The sequence below is a fragment of the Convolutriloba macropyga genome, chromosome 4, assembly GCF_964194025.1.
Source record: "Convolutriloba macropyga chromosome 4, txConMacr16.3, whole genome shotgun sequence".
NCBI classification, from domain to species: Eukaryota; Metazoa; Xenacoelomorpha; order Acoela; family Convolutidae; genus Convolutriloba; species Convolutriloba macropyga.
Window position 1 is genome coordinate 54,629,452 of NC_134471.1, and position 23,198 is coordinate 54,652,649.

At 34.7% G+C, this 23,198-nt stretch overlaps 1 protein-coding gene across 1 annotated transcript; it reads left to right on the forward strand.

Annotated features, from left to right (window-relative positions):
- Positions 1 to 1,797: 1,797 nt before the first annotated feature.
- Positions 1,798 to 8,214, forward strand: LOC142338104 (retinaldehyde dehydrogenase 3-like). The gene is made up of 5 exons (XM_075387736.1): positions 1,798 to 2,127; positions 5,869 to 6,104; positions 7,052 to 7,205; positions 7,322 to 7,424; positions 8,006 to 8,214. Exons 1-5 carry the CDS (start codon positions 1,981 to 1,983, stop codon positions 8,212 to 8,214), a joined length of 849 nt encoding a protein of 282 aa, XP_075243851.1. The 5' UTR covers positions 1,798 to 1,980.
- Positions 8,215 to 23,198: the final 14,984 nt, after the last annotated feature.

Sequence of the window (23,198 nt, forward strand, 5' to 3'; positions counted from 1 at the left end):
TAAATTGCATGCAGAATTTCAGTCAGTTGTGTTAAAAAGTGGCAAAAGCAGGTAAAACGGATAATTCTGCTTACGAGTTTGGAAAGTTTTGCAGGAAAATTTCTGAACAACAAGAAGAACGATAAAGAAAACGTAACTCTGACTAACTGATTGACGTTTTCATTGCCGGTTTACCGGTAAATTTTTGATCGACAAAACAAATTAGTTACACAACTGAAAAAAAACTAATGAAAAAATCTATTTTAAACTGCCAGTGACGTAAACATAATCGAAATGCAAGATAGGACAAAGATCTAACTAAGCACCCTAATTATGCACACTCCACAATGTATGAAAGTTGTTTTAAACAGAAATCGTCGAGGACTTGAAATCGGGGCCAAAAAAGTATTTGAATTCTCAAAACATCTCAGTTGTTTTATCTCTGTTGTTGGAAAACAAGCAATCATTGAATTTCCTTGAAAAGCCAACAAACACAAAAAAATGAAAAAGTGAGCGTATGAGTTTAATATATGACAGAGTAGCTGTAAAGATCTTGGAGAAATGGTTTTTTGTGACAATAGCTTATATGCACAACATTTTTGGTAGACTCTACATTTGTGAAGTTTAACAAGAAAGGTTTCGAACTACATTTAAAAGAAAATAGTTTATGGCTGATTTTTTAATAATGAGAGGAAGATTCTGATATTCTTTCATTATATGAGCAGCAAAGATAAAGTTGGTACAAAACTTCTCAACATTTGTTTGCAAAATTGATGGATCTATAAACTAGTCACTGTTCAGTCATTTTTGCTTGCTTACCAAGTGCATGTCCTTGCTAAAGCATTTAGTTTTTTCATATCTTGATAAGGAATATCCTAATTTTTTTGTTTTCCAATTGCTTTCATTAAAAATCAACTAACTATAGACAGATATCAAACTATTCTAACTCTATTTCCATGAATATAACAAATGATTAAAATGGATGGAACGTTGAAAAAAAAATTGAGTTGAACCAGGTGAGAAACAAAGCCACAATTGTTTAAAAAGATTTCTGAATTCCGGCTGACACTTTGTGCAATTACTGGTTAACCTTTCTTCAACCTAATTATTTGAAATTCTGGTTGCTAATCTACATACTGTTTTGGTGAGTATAGAATGACAAAAAACAGAAGCTGGAATTGTTGTAGGTTACTGATTTGTGCTCAAAAAAGTGTTTAAAACTGCTTTCCTTGCAATAAATTCTAATGGTTTTTGTCCAACTACGGACTGATTTGTAAGTTTCTCGAATCTTCTTGTTACCGGTTTTCCATTTTTCTCTTGTCGACGATTGTTTCTTTCCTTTTAATTGTGAATTGTGATTGAAAGTCAGTACCGAGCGGGTTGACGAAAAACAAAGCAATTTTAAATCATCATTTTTTTAAATTTTAAAATTTGAATGTGCATATTTAATAAATTCAATTCTTTTCTTAGGATGCTTTTCATCAACAAAAGAATTGAATTTATTTCAGGTCTTTTGGATGCTTTTCTTTTTTAATGCAAATTTTCATCTTTGCAATTTTATTTGATGGTTCGAAACTTCATGTGCGAAGGCACATTACCGAACCTCCTAGTTAACATCGTTCAAACTAATTTATGTCATCGCTCTGAGCAAATTTATGTGATTTAGGCCGATATATAAAATCTTTATAAGCATATTCCAATTAATTAGGAGGTGTGGACGCAATGATCGTTTTGTTTAATATTACTTAAGGTCGAACTGCTAATCTTATCAGAATTAGAATGGTACGCAAACGTTATATTTGTTCAGTTTCAGTTCGAACAACCACTTTACGTCTTTGGAGCCAACAATCTGCAGTGACCTCTGCTATCAAGCCAGCAGTTGTTAAACACACTTTAAGTACAAACCGACCTCGTTGATAACGTCCGAAATTAAATCTGTAATCAGGGAAATAAATTCAAATAGTTGAGAAAAGATTTGGAGAAAATTTCGGAAAACGGAAGATGGAAGGTGGAATATTTGCCCAGAAACCAATCAAAAATCCAGAGATTAAACGGACGCAATTGTTTATAAACAACGAGTATGTGAATTCTACCAGTGGAAAAACTTTTGAGACAGTTAACCCGGCAACTGAAGAAACAATTTGCATGGTGAGAATTATACTACGTTCGTATGTCCCATTAAATTGAAATACTATTTAAGTTTACGGCAAAGATAGTCTTTCAGATCCGGGATAAAAAGAGCTTAAAAGAAAAAATATATAGTCTACCTGATAAAGTTGCGACGCAAGTGAACGTAGCAATTGTCAAGGATCAGATTTAAAACATTTTTGATGTTCATTTGGATCTTTTGAGTTCTTCTGACGTTCAGTTCACATTGCAACTTCATGGGACTTACTAGCGCAACTGCATGATTGACTGATTACTTTCGATCACTTTTGACCTCAAAACATCTCAATTTTTAGGTAGAAAATAGAAACGAATCTTTGATCAATGCAAAAATATAGCTCATAACATGTTAATGCTTTTACCCCTTGAACTCCTCTTTAACTTAATTTTCCGCAAAGTAAAAATTTGAAATTTGGTCTTTGAGTTATGTCGTGTTGCTTCCATTCTGAGATTCAGAATACATTATGAGATAAGGTTATACAGAACGTTCCATAAAGTTGCAGCGCGAGCTAACGTTTCACAACCTGCAAGACAAAGGACGAAGATCAAAATTCAAATTGAAAACCCCAGTCGATTTCGAATGGTTATCTTGCAAGATTCTGGCAGAAAAATGGTTATCTTGCAAGATTCTGGCAGAAAAATGGTTATCTTGCAAGATTCTGGCAGAAATCTTGCAAGATTATGCATAATCTTGCAACATTTCTGCCAGAATCTTGCAAGATAACCATTTTTCTGCCAGAATCTTGCAAGATAACAATTTTTCTGCCAGAATCTTGCAAGATAACCATTCATTCTGCCAGAAACTTGCAAGATAACCATTTTTCTGGCAGGTCTTGCAAGATAACCATTTTTCTGCCAGAATCTTGCAAGATAACCATTTTTTTGCAAGATTCTGGCAGAATCTTGCAAGATAATCATCCGGTCTCGCCTGGGGAACCTTTTGAAATCAGCGTGTTGGTGTTCATTTTCACGTCTGGAGTTTTTTCTAACTTTCATTTACGCTGCAAGTTTATGGGATATAGTAAAACAAAGCTTAAAGTTGCTATAATAACTCATACAAAGCTTAAAGTTGCTATAATAACTATAATAAAAAAATCATCCCTTTCGACAAAAATTTAATGTGCAGACTCCAGTGCTCAATGACCTCGTAAATCATATCATGCTGTCGGCAAAACTGATAGCAACAAAATTCAACGTAAAAACTTGAACCCATACTTCTCAAAACAATGGGACTTATTAAAAAACCGAACCTTCCAAATACGCCAAATGCAGTTCTTTTCAGACTTCTTGTCCTTTGGAGCTATTTTTTACTGAAAATGTGTTATAAACCGCGAGAAGTCATTGAACATTGCAATCTGCGCATAAAAATGGTAGCACGCGTTTTATCACGCTTTTTTACGCTGAAAGGCTTTAATCGTGAACAATATTTAATTGACCGCCTGCAAATTTGATTTCAGTCTACCATAAAAATTGACGTTTTTTTGTTTTGTTTTTTCGGAATAATACCAAATTGCAAATCTTTTGGATCTGATTTAGTATTTAAAAAAGTTAGATAAAGTTGAAATAAAGTCAGAAAACAGAAATCAGTACAGCTATTGAGCAATTGCCATTTTTCAGATCACTGCGTCTAATTGTGCTTGAGTTTTCTTTTTAGTTTTGAACAAAAAAATGGAAGTCACCAGTTTTTATTGTAATAAAAGGACAGTTTTCTTGGCAGTAATTAAAAAATACCAAGAGTAATTACCTGCGGAAATTGTTGATGTTTCAAGATCCTGGTATTATAGTAAATCATTAACAAATAGTCACATCTCAATTCTGCATTTTTATAATGATAATTTTCAGTTCACGGCACTTTCTACTACGAAAAGTGTCAATTGAAGCACAAAAGAACGCTAGAAATGTTGCACTTTTAAACTCTCACTTGATTCTTATTGTGAAATTTCGCTTGTGCGATTCCGTGTGATTTCGCTTGAGAAAATTTCTCTCGTGTAGTGATTAAATCCTCAATTTTAAATGTGAATGAGCAAATGAACATTAACGGTTTATAAAATCAGATCATTCTGCAATCTGTTTTTATAATTTGTTCCAATAAAAAGTCATGCAATCAGTAAGAATGTGAAAAATTTATGAGCGCTTTGTCCATGGCATATATGTAGAACTCCATGTTTTGTCACTCAAAATGTAGAATTGACCAATATTTTTTAACCTCAGTCCAACATTTATCGCAGCTTTTTAAGCAAAATTAAATTGAATTGAATAAAACAAAACAGGCAGTCAGATAAAGACAGCAAAAAGGAGTACCCCTGAATTTTTGCGTGGAATTTCATGAACTTTTAAGGTTTATCATACAAAAATTGGGTTAATTTCTCATGAAAAATTATGCGAACTAACATGAAAATATGCATGATTTTTCGTCTAAAATTCACAGGGAATTGACGTGAAAAGCCTTAAAACTCACGTTAATCCACGCGGAAAATCGTGTAATTTTGCATGAAAAATCAAACGAAAACTAATGTAAACTTAACAAAGACTCGCGAAGAGGCCAATCCCGCACTTTCTTGAGATACTTGTCGTTTTGCGCAAAAAATCAGGCATATGTCATTTTTCTTGTGTGTTACTTTTTCACTACAAATTGCGTTGACAAAAGATTTTTTGCAATACCAAACGAGTGAAATTTAGTGCGTATTGAGGTATATAAATGATGTTGTGAACTAAAGTGTTCTTTTGTATTTAATCGAAAATAATTAATGTTTTGTTTTTTCTCAAAAAAAAGTTGATAATTAACTTAATTTCCAGAATTATCTTCATTCGCGGAAAAAGTCAGTCGTATTAATAAGACCAAAAGTTTAACTCAAAAGGCAACCAACCCATAGAATCTGCAATTCTCATCTGCAAAACGGCTAACAAAGTCCAGTCCGGCTTTCAATTTCATTTGAAACCGCAAAATAGCAAGTTTCTCCTGATCTCATTCCTCATTGGGCGAGTTTAGCTAACCGGATCGAGGTGTCAACGCTATAATTCGCTTTAAAAATACAAATTTGCGGTGAATACGTCAAAAGATGTTAGAATTTCAATTTTTAGCACTGAATGCGGTGAAAGCACTGGAAAAAATAAAAAATCAACGCTTAGAATTGTAAATCTTATATAAAATTCACCGCTAAATTCACCAAATATCTTCACAGCAGAAAATTTTGCGAAAATATGTAAGAATAGCGTTGAATGAGTTGAAAGTACAAATCATACAAAATTTCAACGCTTTTGTGTCCCATAACATTTATTGAATCTGAATTTAAATACGCAACAAATACTTTTGAAGTTAGTGACAGATGGCAGAGTGGAATAAGAATTTCTTGACATGCATGAGGTGAGAGGTTTGCACCCGAGTATGGAAGTTTCTTTTTGTAAAAATTCCGGTTTTGCGGTCAAAATGAAAATTTCACCGCTAAATACCGCTAATCTTACAAAACTTTACCGCATTCATCGCTAAAACATGCGGGCGCTTTGCGGTGAAAAATATTTTTTCATCGCTATTCATCTCAATTCTTACATTATTTTTTTCGACAAAAACCTCGACCCGGGTATTTAATTAAATTAAAGGTCTACCTTGATTGGGTGACAAAAATTTAATGGTAGGGGTTTATGGTCAGTCATTTTGAAATAATCTTTTTTGGGGCGTCAAGTATCAAGCCTATCTGCCCCGATGCGTATTGTTTATTGTTACAGGTTCAAGAGGGCGACAAAGCAGATGTTGACAAAGCGGTTGCAGCTGCCAGAGCAGCTATGAAGAGAAATGCACCATGGAGAAAAATGAATCCAAATGAGAGGGGGAGAATTATGAACAAAGTGGCGGACATTATAGAGCGTGATGCTGCCAAAATTGCATCCGTCGAGGTCCTTGATAATGGGAAGCCGTTTCAAAGTGCATTGGTTGATATGAACAATGGCATTGACTGGTTTAGGTAAGAAAACGGATAATATTAATTAGAGAATAATAAGATTTATTAATACTTATTAGGAGCATTAACAGTTTTGTGATGTAAAAATAGATTAGATGAGTCTCATTGAAGTCGTCAAAATTTCTCTAGAATCTCGTAGCGTTTCCAGCTGCTAATCTAGATTTTCAAGGTGATTTTTGAACAGTGACCTAAAGCTTGGTTAAAATATAACCCTGTTTACATACAAAATAAATACAGTTGCTTCTTGAGTTATATGCAGACTAAAAATTTAACCAGAAAAGGAGAGTTTACAGGTCGAAAACTGATAAATAGAAACAATCGAAACATAAACATGTTTTCGTTTTGAACAAAAACAATCGAAACATGTAATATCTTAAGATCTACAAAAGACGAAAGTAGCAAAACAATATTTTGAAGATCCCAATTTGAGTTGATTTTTTAGTCGAATATTACTAGTCAAAATATGTTTATTGCAACCCAACTCAATTGAAGCAAGAGTTTTCTTTTTTATTCTTAATGCTATTATCAATTGGGTTTTTTGAGGATTTACAAAAACTTTCAAAAATAAAAATTGGGCGATGTGTTAGATTTGCAGCTCATGGACAAATTTGCAACACGCATGAAAAAATCCCTTTATTGTACAAGATGATCTTACTATATATGCTTGTGGTTTGCTCACTCTTTTTTGCAGGAAAGCCATTTCTCTTGTAAGTTCTTACAGTGTAGCTATATTTCTATTGCTGAGGTTAGAAAAAAAAACATTTTCTCTTATGACAAAAAATTTTGGTAAAGTTTTCCTTTGTTTTAAATTTGCTCTCCATTATCATTGAAGCTCCTTTCTAGTCGCTGCTTTCTTGTTGGCGGAAACTTACAGTCAAAGCAAGCACTTAAAATTACAATGCAAATTATGTATATTCGTTGATGTTTTGTTCACCTTCGTTTTTGTGTAGGTACTACGCTGGATTCTGTGACAAAATTGAGGGTAGAACTCTGGCGATGGAGGATGGCAAAATGGGTTTCACCAAATATGAGCCAGTTGGGGTTGTGGGTGCAATCACTCCGTGGAATTTCCCTTTTATGATGACTTGCCTTAAATTAGTCCAAGTGAGTGTAGATAGTATTTACTATATGAACAACTGTAGACCTAAGCTCATATTTTGGAAATGTCTTCTGATCGTTGTCTTCATGCAATCCTAAATGAGACCAGAGAAATTTTTCAGAGTCTGTGTGCTGGGAATGCAGTGATATTGAAGCCCCCTGAACAGACTCCTCTCACTACTCTTATGTTTGGAGACATTGCTATTGAGGCTGGGTTGCCCCCTGGTGAGTCCTAGCCAGATCTTTAAATGTCCTACACAATCTTATTTATCAATGCATCAGCCGTATACAACTTATGCATTCTCATACCTATACCGCTTATGCATTCTAGTAAGATATCCTGATCAATGTGATGTATTCAAATCATTAAAAAGTTAAAAAGGTTTTCAAGACCAAACAAACCTTTAAAATTAAACTTCAACTTGTGAGTTTTTGACAATTAGAACACACTCCATGTAAGATTTCAAAACTGTTTCATTTTGCTTTTACGCTATAAAACAAAAAAGAGCAAAAACGAGAGCCAGTTTGTTCACACATAATAAAATAATTTTGCAATTATAAAAATGTTTGCAAAAAACGAAAACAGTTGCAGAGTTCAAATATTTTGAAGACAAAAATTTGAAATTTACAAGTCGTTAAATGGTCTCACAAGTAATTTCCAGTAATCTCTCAAGGTCAGCAATTTTTTTCAGATTTTGTACATATATGATAGAAATCTTTGTCGAAGATAATATAAATGAACATCAATTCAATTTTCAAAAACATGAGGACTAGAAGTTTTTAAATTCGTAAACTATATTTAATAGGTGTTGTGAACATTATCCCTGGATTTGGACCCACAGCAGGTGCTGCCATCTCAGAGCACCCAGACATCAATAAAGTGGCTTTCACTGGCTCAACTGAAGTGGGACATATCATCCAGAGTGCATCTGGAACATCCAACTTGAAGAGAGTCACCCTTGAGTTGGGGGGAAAGAGTGCACTGATAATCAGCAAAACTGCGGATTTAGGTTAGACTGCTTGCCCATTTTTCACTTTCAGATATAAACTGAATAGTTACAGAATAATTTCTCAAGGTACCAATGATAGTTATACTATCTATGCTATTTATACAAGAAGGCAAATAATAATTGCCTTAGCTACAGGGCTTGATTTGATCCAAACAATTTTTTGTCAACGCAATTTTGTTTGAACAACTTAACTCAGGTCAGCTAACATAGTTTGTGTGTAAATTAGACAATTTTTTCATATGGCATTTTTTTATCAACTGAATCATGCTCAACTCTGAAAACGAAATACAAAAATTCACTCATTTTTCTATATTGTATTTTAGTTTCTTGGAAACTGTTCAAGACAAAGCACATTTTTGGGTAAATTTTACTGATTTTGTGCTTCATCATTAGTCACAGTAAAATTGACGGTCTTTAGTTGTATATTGCAATCTTTTAACATGTTTTTAAGAACCATCTGCTGGTCACACAAAATGGATCTCGAAATGGTTGTTTTAATTTACATTTTACATATTTGAGAATATAATTGTGTGCTTAATTTTTTAATGGTTTGAGTGGGTTTTTTTCGCAAATTTTTGGTACAACAGTTTGCAATTTGGTGCATCGACTTGGTTTGGTTGTTTCCACCCGCTGTTCTAAAGGTCTTGCAAGTCAAACCTTCACCGACCTAACAGAAGTTTTTTTTTGTTTTACCAAAAAGTCATCTAAAATTCTTTTTGATTGTTGGCTCCTAAATAATAGGAATCAAACTCGATGGTGTGCAAAAAAATTTAAAGAAAAACTATGTTTTTTGATAAGGCTTTTCCCTAATCGAAAAACATGGTGTAAAAAACCATTTAAATAAACCATTTAAGAAATATATAAAAATTATTGATTACAATTGATTAGAATGATATATAATGTCTTTTCTACAACCTGTTATAGTTATCATCCGCAGTAGTAGTAGCTGAGCAGACCTGGGGGGGGGGGTGAAAGGATGTACCTATGTATTAACATTAGGTATAGCCTATTTTCGTCCAATTTCCAAAGATGTACCTGAAAAGAGAGTGAGAACAATAGACCTGTCATCATATCGTAATTACCCAGGGATAATTATCTTAATTGCCCCAGGGAAATGCATCCGCTCTAATGCACTTCAGCTAATCTTATCTACTTAACCTTTTTTTGAAAGGAAATAATTATTTTTATGTTTTTTTTTATTTTTCTATTTTTCTACTTTTCAATTTTTGAAATTTTTTATGTAAATTTTTTTATTTTAAATTTATTTTTTTTAAATTTAATTAAATCAATTTTGGTTGAAAAATGTCTTTTTTTCGTAAGGTTTTTGATGAAAAATGCATAATTTGAACTTTTCTTTTTTTTCCATTTGTTAGTTTTCGAAAAAAAATAGTTTTCATTTTTTTTTCGAATTTTTGAGTTTAATTTAAAAAATAATTATTTTTATAGAAATGTTAATTTTTTTAGAATATTTTTTATTTAAAAAAAGTTGTTTTTTACATAAGGTTTATAACAAAAAAAGCAGATTTTTATGTTTTTTTATTTTTCTATTTTATCATTTTTCAGTTTTTGAAGTTTTTTTTCATGTAAGTTTTTATTATTTTTTTTTGAAAAGAATCGTTTTACTTAAAATAAATGTCTTTCAAAAATGTCGTTTTTTACATAAGGTTTTTAGCAAAAAATGCAGATTTTGATGTTTTTTATATTTCTATTTTTCCATTTTTCAGTTTTTGAAGTTTTTTTAATGTAATTTTTGTTTGAAAAAAAATCGTTTTACTTAAAATAAATTTCTTTCAAATATGCTTTTTTTTACATAAGGTTTTTAACAGAAAATGCAAATTTTGCGGTTTTTTATTTTTCTTTTCCATTTTTCAATTTTTGAAGATTTTTTATGTAAAAGTTTTACATTAATTTTTTTTGAAAAATGTTTTACTATAATGAATTTTTTTAACCAATCATATCATTCGTATATTCTATGTTAAAATAAGCTAGGACCGAGAAACTCTGTTCATTTTGTGTTTTGTCTCAGTTGAATATCAGTGGTCTTAAAAAAATGCAAAATACTCCAACACTTCCTTTTCTTCCTTCAACATCTTTTCTTTCGACATTTCATTCTGATCTAGATTTCGTTCCCAACAAAGAGGAATCGAAATTTAGAACAACAGTAACTGATAACAACATCGAATTATCCTTTGAGGTGGATTGCACAAGAGTAACAATAAAAACACAGACTACCAGCTTAACACTTCCGAAAGATTTGTGGAGAACTTTAGAGGCTGCTAGACATCATAACCTCCACTTAGCAGAAGAAAAAGTCAACAATTCAGTACTTTCTCTCCCCACTTATTTCCAGGCCATTGAGAGAATTCGAAAAGAACAAGGATTTCATCCACTGAAAGACTGCAAAGGTATTTTGTTCCCGTACTCTCGTGAAATAAATCACTACACTGTATGGTGGGTAGAAGACATGTTCTCCAAACATGCTGATACAATTTCTACAAAATCAGAAACCTTCGATCTTCCCAATTTCCGAGATCTTATTCTTCCTCCTATCCAAGAAAATGACAATGATGAGAACCAAACACTTCATCAAAATGTTTCTTTCTCGAACTACAGGTGCTCTCCAATATAAGTCTTAACAGTTGCTTGTATTCTTTGCTAAACTCTCCCTCACGTGACAACATTTGTCACGTCACGTGATGTTACTAAAATTAGAAATGACATAACTATTACGTCATGATGAGCACTCAAATCTCATTGGTTACGACTGCTTTTACATGATCTCATTGGTTACGATGTTGCAATAATTCTCGTTCTTACTAAAATTCCATTGGTTCGATTTATGAAGCTCTTTCTTGAAGATAATTCATTCATTTGTTGCTTTTCGTTTTCAATATTCAGTTACCTTATTTATTCAATTCTTCCTTTCTTGCTTTAAAAACTCATCTTTTACTTACTTCGCACGCCACAGATGGATCAAAGTTCAGTCTCAGCTGACAGCAAAAAACCCTACGCCTTCCCCTTCCGCAAACAAAACCATAAGGGAAGACCAGTTATTCCTTCCTCCCAGTTTGATTATCATAATGAAAGCATATATTCTTTGTTTACCGATACCAACGTGAAAGTTGAGGACAATGTTTGCAAACCAAATGAGGATCACCAAGGAAACAACAACCTTTGGTCTTTCCAAGAATACAGCAACCGGAAATTTCAAATCAGCATCCCAGAGGAGACTATCAACACAAGCTCGAATTGGACCCACTTGAAAGTCTTTCGCGAAAATGTCGAAGGTGAATTTGTTCTACATCAGTTTCTGATGCTGTCGGTCTGGGAATTGAAAATTTTCATCCAAAAATTACCTGAGATGTTGAAAGAAGCACTACAATTTGAACCCACAGAAGTTACTGCAAAATTGATGATTGACGAAACTTTGTTCCAGCCAACTGATGTGGAGGAAAAAGCAAAATTCGATGTGTTCTGGGAATTGAGTGAGACTGCTAGGCGAAAAGTATGTGTGACCAGAACATTTTACCAAGATGATCCGAATCGATATTATTTCAGCATCAAGCTCTTCACTCGAGGGACTGAAAAGGACAGTTTTAGAAGGAAATGCTTCCTTTCTGTCAGAATTGGGGAGTTGCAGAAATTACATCGAATGAGCAATGAAGTTATTTCAGTGCTGAACAAAGTCAAAAACCCGACAAAATCGCAAAAGGCATAGAAGTAATTGTAAACTTTTATAATGTATGTGATGTCTTTATTTATTCACTTTTTGAATTAAATTCTTTCAGAACAGTTGCTTGATATGAATATTAAGGAAATTGTAGAGTTCGAAAAAGAAATCAGTCAACTTTTTGTTGGAAATACAAAAAGGAAAAATTATTTTTTGGCTGTCTGTCGAAGTTTTGACAAAAATGCAGATATAGATAAAATTAACAGAGAAGCTCCCTTTGGAGTTCTAATAGGAGTTGGTGATTCAAAGTTAGAAAAACTTTTGAATTGGTCGAAAATTTTTCGTTTACATGCCACATTTCATGATGCAACGGGATACCTGAAAACAAATCTAAATATTGGTCCTGGGTACTGTTGCATGGTTCCATTCCTTAATTCAAAAATTAACTTTTGTTTCTTGGGACATATAACAGGTCTAGCATATTGTTGTTTTCTGAAATTTTCACCACGATTCCATTCAATCAAAGTGTGAATCATTATTTCCTAAACACGAACAAAAATCAGTTGCACTCTAATGACAGATCATAACAATCACGCAGCTGACTTTGTTTTCGATAATAACACTCAGGAGCGACCTCCTTGGAAAATTTGCGGACGCACTTGCTCTCGAACAGCTTTTTTGTCATTATTCCAGTGCTTAGTTGTATTAATACTTCTTCTTTTTTCAATTATCAACCTTATTTTTGCTAGAACTTGTGACGAACGAACAGTTTGGATTGCTATTCTTTCAAGTGCTGTAGGTTACATACTTCCTAACCCCAGAGCATAAAATGAACACGATTATATCAACAAAGGAACGCATTCTAATGTATCTTGTTGGGCCTTCCGGATCTGGGAAAACTGTTTTCATTAATGATATGCTGCAAATGAAAACTTTTCAACCCTCTTTTGATCGAATTTTATAATTTTATAAGCACTTTCAGACAATTTACGATACAATGATGCAATCAATTGCAGGCATAGAATTCATTCAGGGTGTTGACTTTGAATTAAATGAGAACTTACCAGCTGGCGGCACAAAATATTTACTTATATTCGATGACTCATTAGACATTCTTTCCAAGTCGGAAAAATTCAACGAAATTGCGACAGCCGGTAGACATCGAAATTTAAATTGTGTTTATATCAAACATAATTTCTTCCACAAAAATAAAACTGGACGTGACGCCGAGCTTCAGACTACTCACATTGTTTTTTTCAAATCACCCAGAGATGTGCAGCAAATTGATATTTTGGGAAGACAACTGGGTCTGGGAAAACAACTAAAACAATGGTATGATGACGCTACACAACAACCATATGGGCATCTTATGATTGATTAGAGACCATCTACACCTGATTTGTTAAGATATTGTTCAAATGTAACTTCATTTCCTTCAGAATTCTTCGTACCGAACAGTCGTGCTCGTATTAGTGATATTCATGATAAACGCACAGAATTATTATACTCTGAAGCTCTTTCGGAATCTCAACAAGAAATTTCAACCAGCTTTCCTTCTACATTGTCCTAAGGAATTCATCAGATTTCTCTGTGAGTGTATTGTAAACTTGATTAAAGGAAAACTCACAGGATTAAGAAGAAATCAGTTCACTCGCTTCCAACAACAACTTAGAAAGCTCACATCAAAATCAACAACCCTAAGTTCCAGAAGACTTATGCTGGGCTCAAAAGCTGGAATAACAATATTAAGTTACATATACCAACCTTGTATGAACAAATTTTCAACTTTCTTCAATGAGTGAGGTCAAAAAGTTTGTTCTTGTTCCAAAAGAATTGTGGGAGACCAGAAATAGGAAACCATCGGAACCCTACAGCGAGATCTATAAAAAAGAAGAAACAGTTTTCCCAGTTATCAAAAAAGTGAAAGAAGAACGTTCCGAAGAAACCAATCGTCCACCTAAAGAACTTAAGACAGACCTGGAATTTCACTATAAGAACTATCCTGAGACATTGAAAACTTTGAAAGAGATATACGAAAACAAACGGTTAAAAATTTCACTTTCCAATACAATTATTTTCGACAACGTTGACACACGAGTTGACATAAAAACATTCCTTCATTCAATTAAATTGAAGAACGCTCCAGTTGATCCAAATTATTTCATTATTCTTAAAGTTCTAAATCTGAGATCACATCTGGTTAAACACAACATTTTGAGGACACAGTATGGCTCAGACTGGTTCAATTACAGTTTCAGATAGAATCAAATTGCAGAAGTTGTATAAAGGGAAGGGACCGACAGCTTTCGGTTCTATCAATAACCTAACAAAATCAAGTGGAATCAGTCGCGAGAGAGTTACAGAATTTTTACAGTCAAAAGACTCTTATACGAAGTACAAAGGAATCAGACGAAAATTTCCCCGGCTAAATGCGCATGCTCGCTATATTGATGAGATTTGGTGCTTGGATCTTGCGCAAATGGATAAACTATCACGATGGAATCGAGGTATCAACTTTTTACTCGTTACTGTAGATGTTTTTTCTCGATACCTGCGAGTAGAACCATTACGGAGAAAAGGAGCAGAGGCCGTGAAAGCAGCTTTTATCAAAAGGTGTTCGAAAAAGAACGAACTCAATTTCCCAAAAAAATTATGGCTAGATCAGGGAAAAGAGTTTTTCGGAGATATGTCCAATTTTTGCGAGGACGTGGGAATCAAATATTATCACACTTATAGTGAAACGAAAGTAGCTTTTGGCGAGAGAGCTATACGAACCCTGAAAGTTTTAATTTACCGCTACCTGGAAGAAAACGACACATTAACCTATATCAAAGAACTGCAAATGTTTGTTGACGTCATTAACTCAAGAATCAATCGGAATATTGGGTTGGCGCCCAAAGATGTAGTGAATGCTGACTTTTTGACTGTCATGTACAAGCGAATGAAGCTACGAAAAAATACAAAGCCCAAGTTTCAAGTAGGAGATAAAGTTAGGTTGGCATTAGCAGAGGGCAAATTTTAGAAAGGATATAAACCTCAGTATACACATGAAATTTTCCTAGTTCAAAAAATAAATACTTCAGCGCCCTTCCCGACATATTTTGTTGTTGATCAGAAAGGAGAAAACATTGATGGAATCTTTTACGAACAAGAATTGTCAAAATTTGCATAATCATTTTTCAATTAGTCGCGCTAGAAAATGGACGGCTACAATCTACCTTATTTTAAAGGAGTTCCTCGTCAGAGGGGGCGTGGCTTTCGAGCCTTGGCTGGAACAGTCGCTAGGACAACTCTTCCCATTCTCAAGAAATACGTTTTACCTGCAGCAAAAACAATTGGACGAGATGTAATCGAGTCAGCCATTCCCGAAATTGGTGTTGTTTTATCAGGACAGACTTCGATTAAAAAAGCAGTAAAGAAGACTGCCAAATCAACAATACAGAAACAAGTTGGTGGTGGTATGAAAAAGAGTAAAAACACTAGACAAAGTGTTACTCGACAAAAAATTCGCAAAGACTTTTTGAAGAACTTTGACTAATCATTTTTCCAAACAAACGTCACACAGAACAGTCAAACATCATGAATTCGTTTTATCTAGAATTGGTATCCAACGCTTCCTCTCAAGTTTACCCTCAAAATGCAATGGCTTCGTTCACCAATTTTCTTCCCGACAAAATTGAACTGGATGGATCATGGGAAGTAGCTTTAGTCGAAGTATCATATCCCGGTATATGTTATAACATTGAAAGAGGATTGATGACATTTCACTATGATGAGAAATTTAAGCATGTATTCGCTATTCCACCAGCAGTTTTTAACTCTATGGACGAATTTGCGAAGAGTCTTACAGATATACCCAAAAAAGCACGACATCCCAAAAACTTAGATCCTCAATTTTCTATCAACATCGACAAGAAAAGTCGAAGACTAACTTTTTGCAATAAAGGATCTCAAAATGTATCCTTCAGCAAAAGTTTGGCTGCTAACTTGGGCGTTGAAGCTGACAAACCTGTTATGCCACCTGATTCTAAAGGATCATACAACACCAAGTCCTGGGCAACGCCAGATCTCCCTTTTGATATTCCTGGAACACATACAGTTTTACTCTACTTGGATATAGTTGAACCCAATTCAGTCGGTGATGTGAAATGTCCTCTTCTACGCTCGTTTCCGTTCAAACACCGAGAGTTCCACAATGATGAGAATTTTAAGAGATCTCAGGTTCTGAGTTATCGCAGTTTCGAACACTTGAGATTCCATAAAGTAATCAAATCCAACTTCCACAGTATCCATGTAGAATTAAGAAACGCTGCTGGGTACCTTGTTTCCTTCTTCCCTATTGGTCAAGTTCAACTTACGTTATTATTCCAGAAAAAATCTTGATCATTTCCTGAATTATCATTATAAAAAACGGTCGGCTAAAATGCAAATGAATTCCTTGTCTCACTCTATGCTAGACTTTTTTGGGAAAGTTCCAATTCTAGACCCCATTCTTTGGTCCAATGAACAGCAAATATTTCCAACAAATTCCTTAAACGAGTCAACAATCGAATTTCAATTGGAAACTGATCGTAATATTTTTACTGACTTGCGCTCTACTCGATTATTCATCAGAGGAAGGGTTATTAAAGGAGATCGAACACGTTTAGATAATGCCGAAGAAACATTATTGGTAAACAATGCTCTTCATTCTCTTTTCTCTAATTGCGAAGTATATCTTAACAATGAACAAGTTCACAGTGCCAATTCTCTTTATGCTCATCAAGCTTTTGTCTCTGCTGAATTTTCAGGGACAAAAGGAACGAAGGAAAGCTTATCTCAATGCCAAGGATATCGATACGAGATTGAGCCAAACGATTTTACAAAAAGAGCATTTACAGATACTGTTTTTAAAAAGGATAAAGATGATTTTACTTTTTACGGTCCGTTAGCAATAGGTCTATTTGCCTGTGAAACTTTACTTCTCCCAAATGTCAACCTCAGACTGAAATTGATCCGGTCATCTCCAGCGTTCTATATGATCGATACTGGTGGGCTGAACTCTGAGACTACAATTTTGGAAGCTTGCCTTTTTACTAGACAGGTAGCAATCTCAGATAACTGGATGAGAAGTTTCAAAAGCAGACTGCTGCGAGAACCTGCCATATTTTACTATAATGAAGAACTTCCAAAAACGTCTATCATTCCAGCTGGACAGAATCAGTTTACACAAGAAAATATATTTTCAAACAAGCCAATTCGAATGATTGATATTGCTATGAATCTGAATAATGAGTTCAGTGGAACATACAACACGAATCCGTTCCATTTTCGTAAATTTGGTCTTCGACAAGTTAAAATTGTGCGTGGGAATCAAACTATAGTTAACTTGCAAACGGAAAATCATGTGAGAGCTTATGCTGAAACGATGAAAGCACTCAAATTTGACGATGACGGTCCTAACATTCAATACCAGGATTTTGAAAACCATTTTCATTTATTTTTCGATCTTACTTCAACACAGGAGGCCAATGTCGAAATGCATTTTCCTGATGTAGTTGGAGCAGGAATTCGTTTAGAGCTCTACTTTGCTAACAATTTGGCTAATACTGTAGAATTATTTGTTAGTGGTGAACGTATAAGTTCAATTGCAATTGACAAAGGGGGATCAGTCACCAAAAATGGATAATCAACAACTCTTACATGTTGTCAACAGGTTCCCACACCTAAAGTTCAAATATCTGGGTTCCTTCCCTGCAGATCTTCGACCAAAAAATTTACCTACAAACACGTTTTGTATAATCAACACAGATCCATCTACTCAACCGGGCTCGCACTGGATTTTGCTAGCCAATAAAAATGGAAAGTTGTTCTACGGTGATTCGATGGGAGAAGTTTTTGAAAAATATGGCATCAGGACAAAAGCAAACTTTGGTTCATTAGTACAGGAAAAACTCCAAGATTCAGAATTGTGTGGTTTATATGCTATTTATTTTGCACATGTGTTATTTTCTAAAGTATCGTCTAAATATTTAAATGATTTTCATATTTTGAAGTTCTTTGCTGATGTTTTGTAAGTTTTGACAACCAAAATCTTTAATTGTTTAAACATTAATCCGTATAATGATGCAAATGGTTTTCAAAACTTTTTTAAAAAAATTGTAAATTTTGTACTTAATTATTTGTATGTGTATTTGTATCTAATTTAGTTATTATATACAATGATTTTTTTCAAAAGACATTTTGTATGGTAAACAGTGAATTAAAAAAGATATAAAACGAAAGAAGGCTAAAAATTTACAAAATCTAAAGAAAATGACTTATATTTCTAAAGGAGTAGTGTGAATTCCGTCTTCGCAGACTTTACGCTTGGGATAAAAGTATGACAGTCCCACTTTTTTGAGTTCATTTGTGCATACTTTCTTATTGTCGACTACGCGAAATCCCCTGTTCGTTGAATATACTCGCTCCTCATCAAACAATACTTTTCTGTATTTGGCTAAGGGTTCCTCGATGTTGTTTTTGTTGAGCCCCTTACTGGATAATTTTACAGTATCTGATTGCTCATCGTAGCAGCAATAAGTTTTTGAGCACAAAGCAATCATTTCTGAGCATCTAAATTCTTCTTTGAACAAACCTGGAGTTCTCTTGTCAAAATTCGCATGCTTGTTGCAACATTCACGTGGGAAAAAGTTGCTGCTTGAGTTTGCTGCAAAATTATCACTGCAGTCGCTCTGTCTCATCCAGTACCACAATGATTGCATTTCTGGTCGAATGATTTTGTCAAGTCTTTCCTCACTAAGCGCCATGTACAGACTGTCGGTATCCATTTCAATGAGTTCGTACTTATTTTTGTCGCAGAAAGTGGAGAAGAAATTGTACTTGAGTTCTAACATTTTAAGTTTAGCGTACTGCAGAATAAAAAAGCCAACAATTATTGGTTCCTTGTGCTCGATACGTGTTTTGCTCATTTCTACCTCATAGATTTCTTCTGGTAGTTGATTCATAGTCTTGAAAAATCTGTTGTTGATAAACTTATCAACTTGCGGCCCCTTGACATATTTTGTGGTCGTATGCCGGCTACGATCCATTATCTGACACCCGTATGAGCTGTTAACTATCAATTTCATAGTTTCAGCAACGACTGTTGAGTCTTTGTTTCGGTCTCCTTCGCGGCGAGCATCAACAACGTTTTGCACAAAGGACTGGAAGCAGCGGCGGGGAGTGTATTGTAGGAACCAAAAAACGTCTCTTAGAATCACTCCTTTTTCCTGATAAAATAACAAAAGTGGAGTAATTGGTCCTCTGTCAAGCTTGAAACTAGAAATGGTTTTGACAATAACTTGTGTCGCTCAGCAAATTCTTTCATATGGCCCCCAATGATGTCTCGTCCAACTTCACAATTCCTAAAAATAGGAGGAAAGTCTTCAAAGTAAGGGTACAAGTGTTCGGGGACTTCAAGGCTGCAATCGACCACTTCAAACAAATCTCCTCGTTTTATATTTTCAATAAGAGCATTTTTAGAATGGGGTGGTTGAAATGGATATTTCTTGTTGACGAACTCCTTTACTCCATTTATGTTTTCCCTCCTCCACTGTTTCCACTGACACTCCCAAATTTCAACAACTGTGTATCCTAATCCCTGCAGATACTCTCTTCGATCACTATCTCGTTCCCGTGTCTTTAATCCGTTCTCTATATCTTCAAATAACAGCGGCTTTTCCTCCTGACAGGGACAAAAGTGAAAGTAGCACCCCATTGCCTCAAACTCTGTGTTGCAATGAGAGCAGAAGCCATCGACGAGATAAGTTCCAATTTTTTTCTGTTTTTTGTGACTGAACTGTGACTGTATTAAACATTCTGGACGAGTGCTCTGCAAGTATTCGATTACCTGCTGCTCAAACAGACTCCTCCAATTCCTTTTTGGGTGAAACTTTGCAGTATCGTCATTGAACTCCCATTTTGTGTAGAGTCCCGTTGGCATTTCCCTGGTCATTGAGAATGGGTAGAGTTGACTCGCATCAATGCCCACAATAGACTTGCACTCATTTTCGGACTCTCTAATCTTTGTTTCGCCAACTTTTGCATATCTGGTGAAGATAATCGAGGGTCCTCCTGTCAGCCAATTTCTGATATAGTTATCATATTCCTTGTCTTGCACGCAGAATGGGAAAAATGCAGCATCTGTTGACGAATGGAGAAATCTGTTTGCCAAGTTGGGAAGCGTATAGCCCAGTTTCAACATATCAATTTGTTTCGAGTGGTAGAATTGAATCATCTTTGTCATCGCATCAAGAGTGGGCACGACGTCTTTGTTGTTATACCACTTGAGAAAATCACAAAAAGTGTTCATGTTCTCCTTTTCCCAAATGTTTTGAAGTTCCCGGTAGTTCTCTTCTGCATTTTTGGGAACTGTTTTTAATTTCAGCTTCTTTAAAGCTTCCTTTTCTTCAATTCCCCTTTTTTTGCAATCCATGAACTTATCGTAATCGACTGACAAGACGTTATGGTTTTTCAACTTACTCCAGAAACTTTCAATTGGTGGCAGTTGGCACTCATTCATTTTGTCAGCACTGTCAAACCACTCATAAGGGAAAAAACCCTTCTCTTCACTGGCTCCATACGCTTTCAGAAAATTATCCAGAGTTGTAACTCCTCCCAGGAAGTTAAGAATGTCCAGAAATTGCAAGCCAAGAAAGTTTATTCCAATATATTTGTTCCCCGTACGAATCACTTTGGGAACAACGTTTTTCTCGATTAACAGATGATGCAGAAGATATTCTTTTATCAGGTTCAAATCATACCGAGAGCTATTAAACCCAAAAACAGGAATGGTGCTGTAATAGTTCTCAAAGTCTTGTCTCTATTTTGATAACATCTTGAGCTCGCACCTCAGTCTCCTAATTTCAAGTTCTTCATCCTCCTCTTCGTCGGGTTGAGCTTCGTTGTCAAATAAGTCTTCCACTCCAGTGGGTACCTGCTTGTCTTTCACTGGAACCAATTGTCGAACTGCCCAATACTTTTCTTCCAATTCCAGCACGAAAGCATTGAGTTTTTCTCTCATTAATAGTGTGCTCTTTTCCGCTATATAAGTCAAGTTGGATACAAAATCACGAATCAATTGATATGGATCTTCGTTGCAAATGAACATTGGGTCTTTAAGTAGGTTGGAAGCTATCGAAACGCTAATGGGAACATGTTTTCCAATCCACGAAGTCAAATCAGTGTTTCTGAGTGTATTGTCGGGGACGATTATTGACTCAAAATCAAATACAATAAGATGAGAAAAAAGCCTGAGCTCTTGAGGTACATTAATTTTAATGTCATCCAAACGATCAAAATTAGTTTCTGATAACTGATAGGCTCCTGTTGGGTATTTGTGATGTATGTTGTTGGAGCAATTTTGCATGTGTCGCAATAGGTTGAACGATCTGTCGAAATACTGATCGCATATGTAGCAGCAAAATCTTTTGAGGAATTTGTTGATGTCCGCTGTCCAACAGATATGATTTTCATATCTCAGCAACGAAGTTGTCTTTGTGCGTTTCTTCAAGGAGCGTCGAGTTAGTTCAGCGAACATTTCAGATTGTTCCTCAAAAAATATTGTATAAACTTGAATATTTCTGTCAGTTATCTCTTCAAGTACAGGAATATCGTCTTCATGTATTCCTGGAAAGGTTTCGTCATCTCTCTTTGTCGCTGAGAGAAACATCTGCATCAATTCCATTGTTTTATTTTGTAGCTCATCACTACCGTACAAATCGTAAGCTAAAGCACGGAACATACACAGGTTGTCTTCATAGGGCTTTTTTTCACAATCCGAAACAAAACACTTAACGTAACCGTTCCTGAGCAAAATAGATGGAATATTTTGAGTTATACAGCCTAGAGGAACACCACTGAGGAGAAATACAAAGAAAGTGACATTTGTAACACAATAAAATTTCCATTTCGTGTCTGGACGTTGATTGATTAGATTGGGTAGAAAATCTTCACTTCTCAATTTTGATTTGATAAAATTGAGATCTGAATCATCGGAGAGAACCATAGGATTTAAAAAAATGGGGTTGTTGTCTGCCGCGTAAAAGTATCGAAATTCGTCCGAGTTATGCACACTTTGAAGTACAAAACCAAAGGAAATGTTAATTTTCGCTGAACAGGGTAAGTCGTTGTAAACGAAATCCATTTTGTTGATCACTGTTACGTGACTGAGTTCGAATAACTTGAAGTTATGCACTTTCTTTCTAGACAATTCAAGCACTGAGTCTTGTGAAAAGTGTTGAACCGTTTGAAGTTCACTATGAAGAGCGGGAGAGTCTCCATAGATAGTTAAGTCAACGTCATCGTAAGCCACTGGAACAGAATGCTGGTGATTGTTTCGTTTATGATGAAGAAGTTGATAATATGTGGAGAACGATAAATTGCAGCTGATACAAGAAAACTTTTTCTTGACAACTAGAGACGGTGCATGTACAGAAGCAATGTGTTTCTGCAATTTATCTTTGTCAGGAAATGACTGGGTGCAATGTGAGCAAGCTTTTGCGTGAAGCTTCTGATGTCTGCTCATATTAGATCTCAATATAAGTTTATTGCATGAAGAACACTGTTCCGTTGGATTAGAAGTTCTTGGCATTTTATCTGAAAAGTAGATTAATGGAAAACTAATATAAGAAGTGAGATAGAAACAGAGTAAAACAGAATGTAGAAATAAAATTTGTGACGGAATAAATCGGATTGCTAGAAGTTGAGAGGAATTTTTTTATTCAACTGCACTGAACGTTTAAAATCAAACAAATGAAAATTGAATAAAAATGATAAAGAACTTCGTAATCAGATTTGACGTAATTATGACGATATTATGACGTAATACAGACAACACTATAACGTAATTATGACGACATCATGACGTAATTATGACAACACTATGGCGTAATTGTGACGATAGTATGATGTAATTGTGATGTTGTTATGAGTAGTTGTGACGATAATATAACGTAATTGTGACGCTACTACGACGTATTTTTGTCAATTCAGAGACTAATTGTCTAATCACGTGAGAATTTTATGATTATTAATAGATGGCACAGATTTGTTATTGGGTATTCACAAATCAGAGGTCATTTACCTCCATACAAAACCAATGCGATCACGTGAGAGATTTCGTTATTACAATAAAGATTTTGAAACTTGTAAGGTTCTGAAATTACAAAATTGTGGGAATAATGGGAAGAAATTAGACAAATTTGAGTAAATTTCTTTGAATTTTAGGGTAATTTTTTGAAATATGTTAAAAACACTGGGTATTTTGTGCTCTATCTGGTTAATTTTTGACCACGAATT

Coding starts and splice junctions, on each gene's coding strand:
- LOC142338104 (XM_075387736.1), top strand. CDS start 1,981: ATGGAAGGTGGAATATTTGCCCAGAAACCAATCAAAAATCCAGAGATT. Junction 6,105..7,051: donor AATGGCATTGACTGGTTTAG/GTAAGAAAACGG, acceptor GTTTTTGTGTAG/GTACTACGCTGGATTCTGTG. Junction 7,425..8,005: donor TGAGGCTGGGTTGCCCCCTG/GTGAGTCCTAGC, acceptor TATATTTAATAG/GTGTTGTGAACATTATCCCT.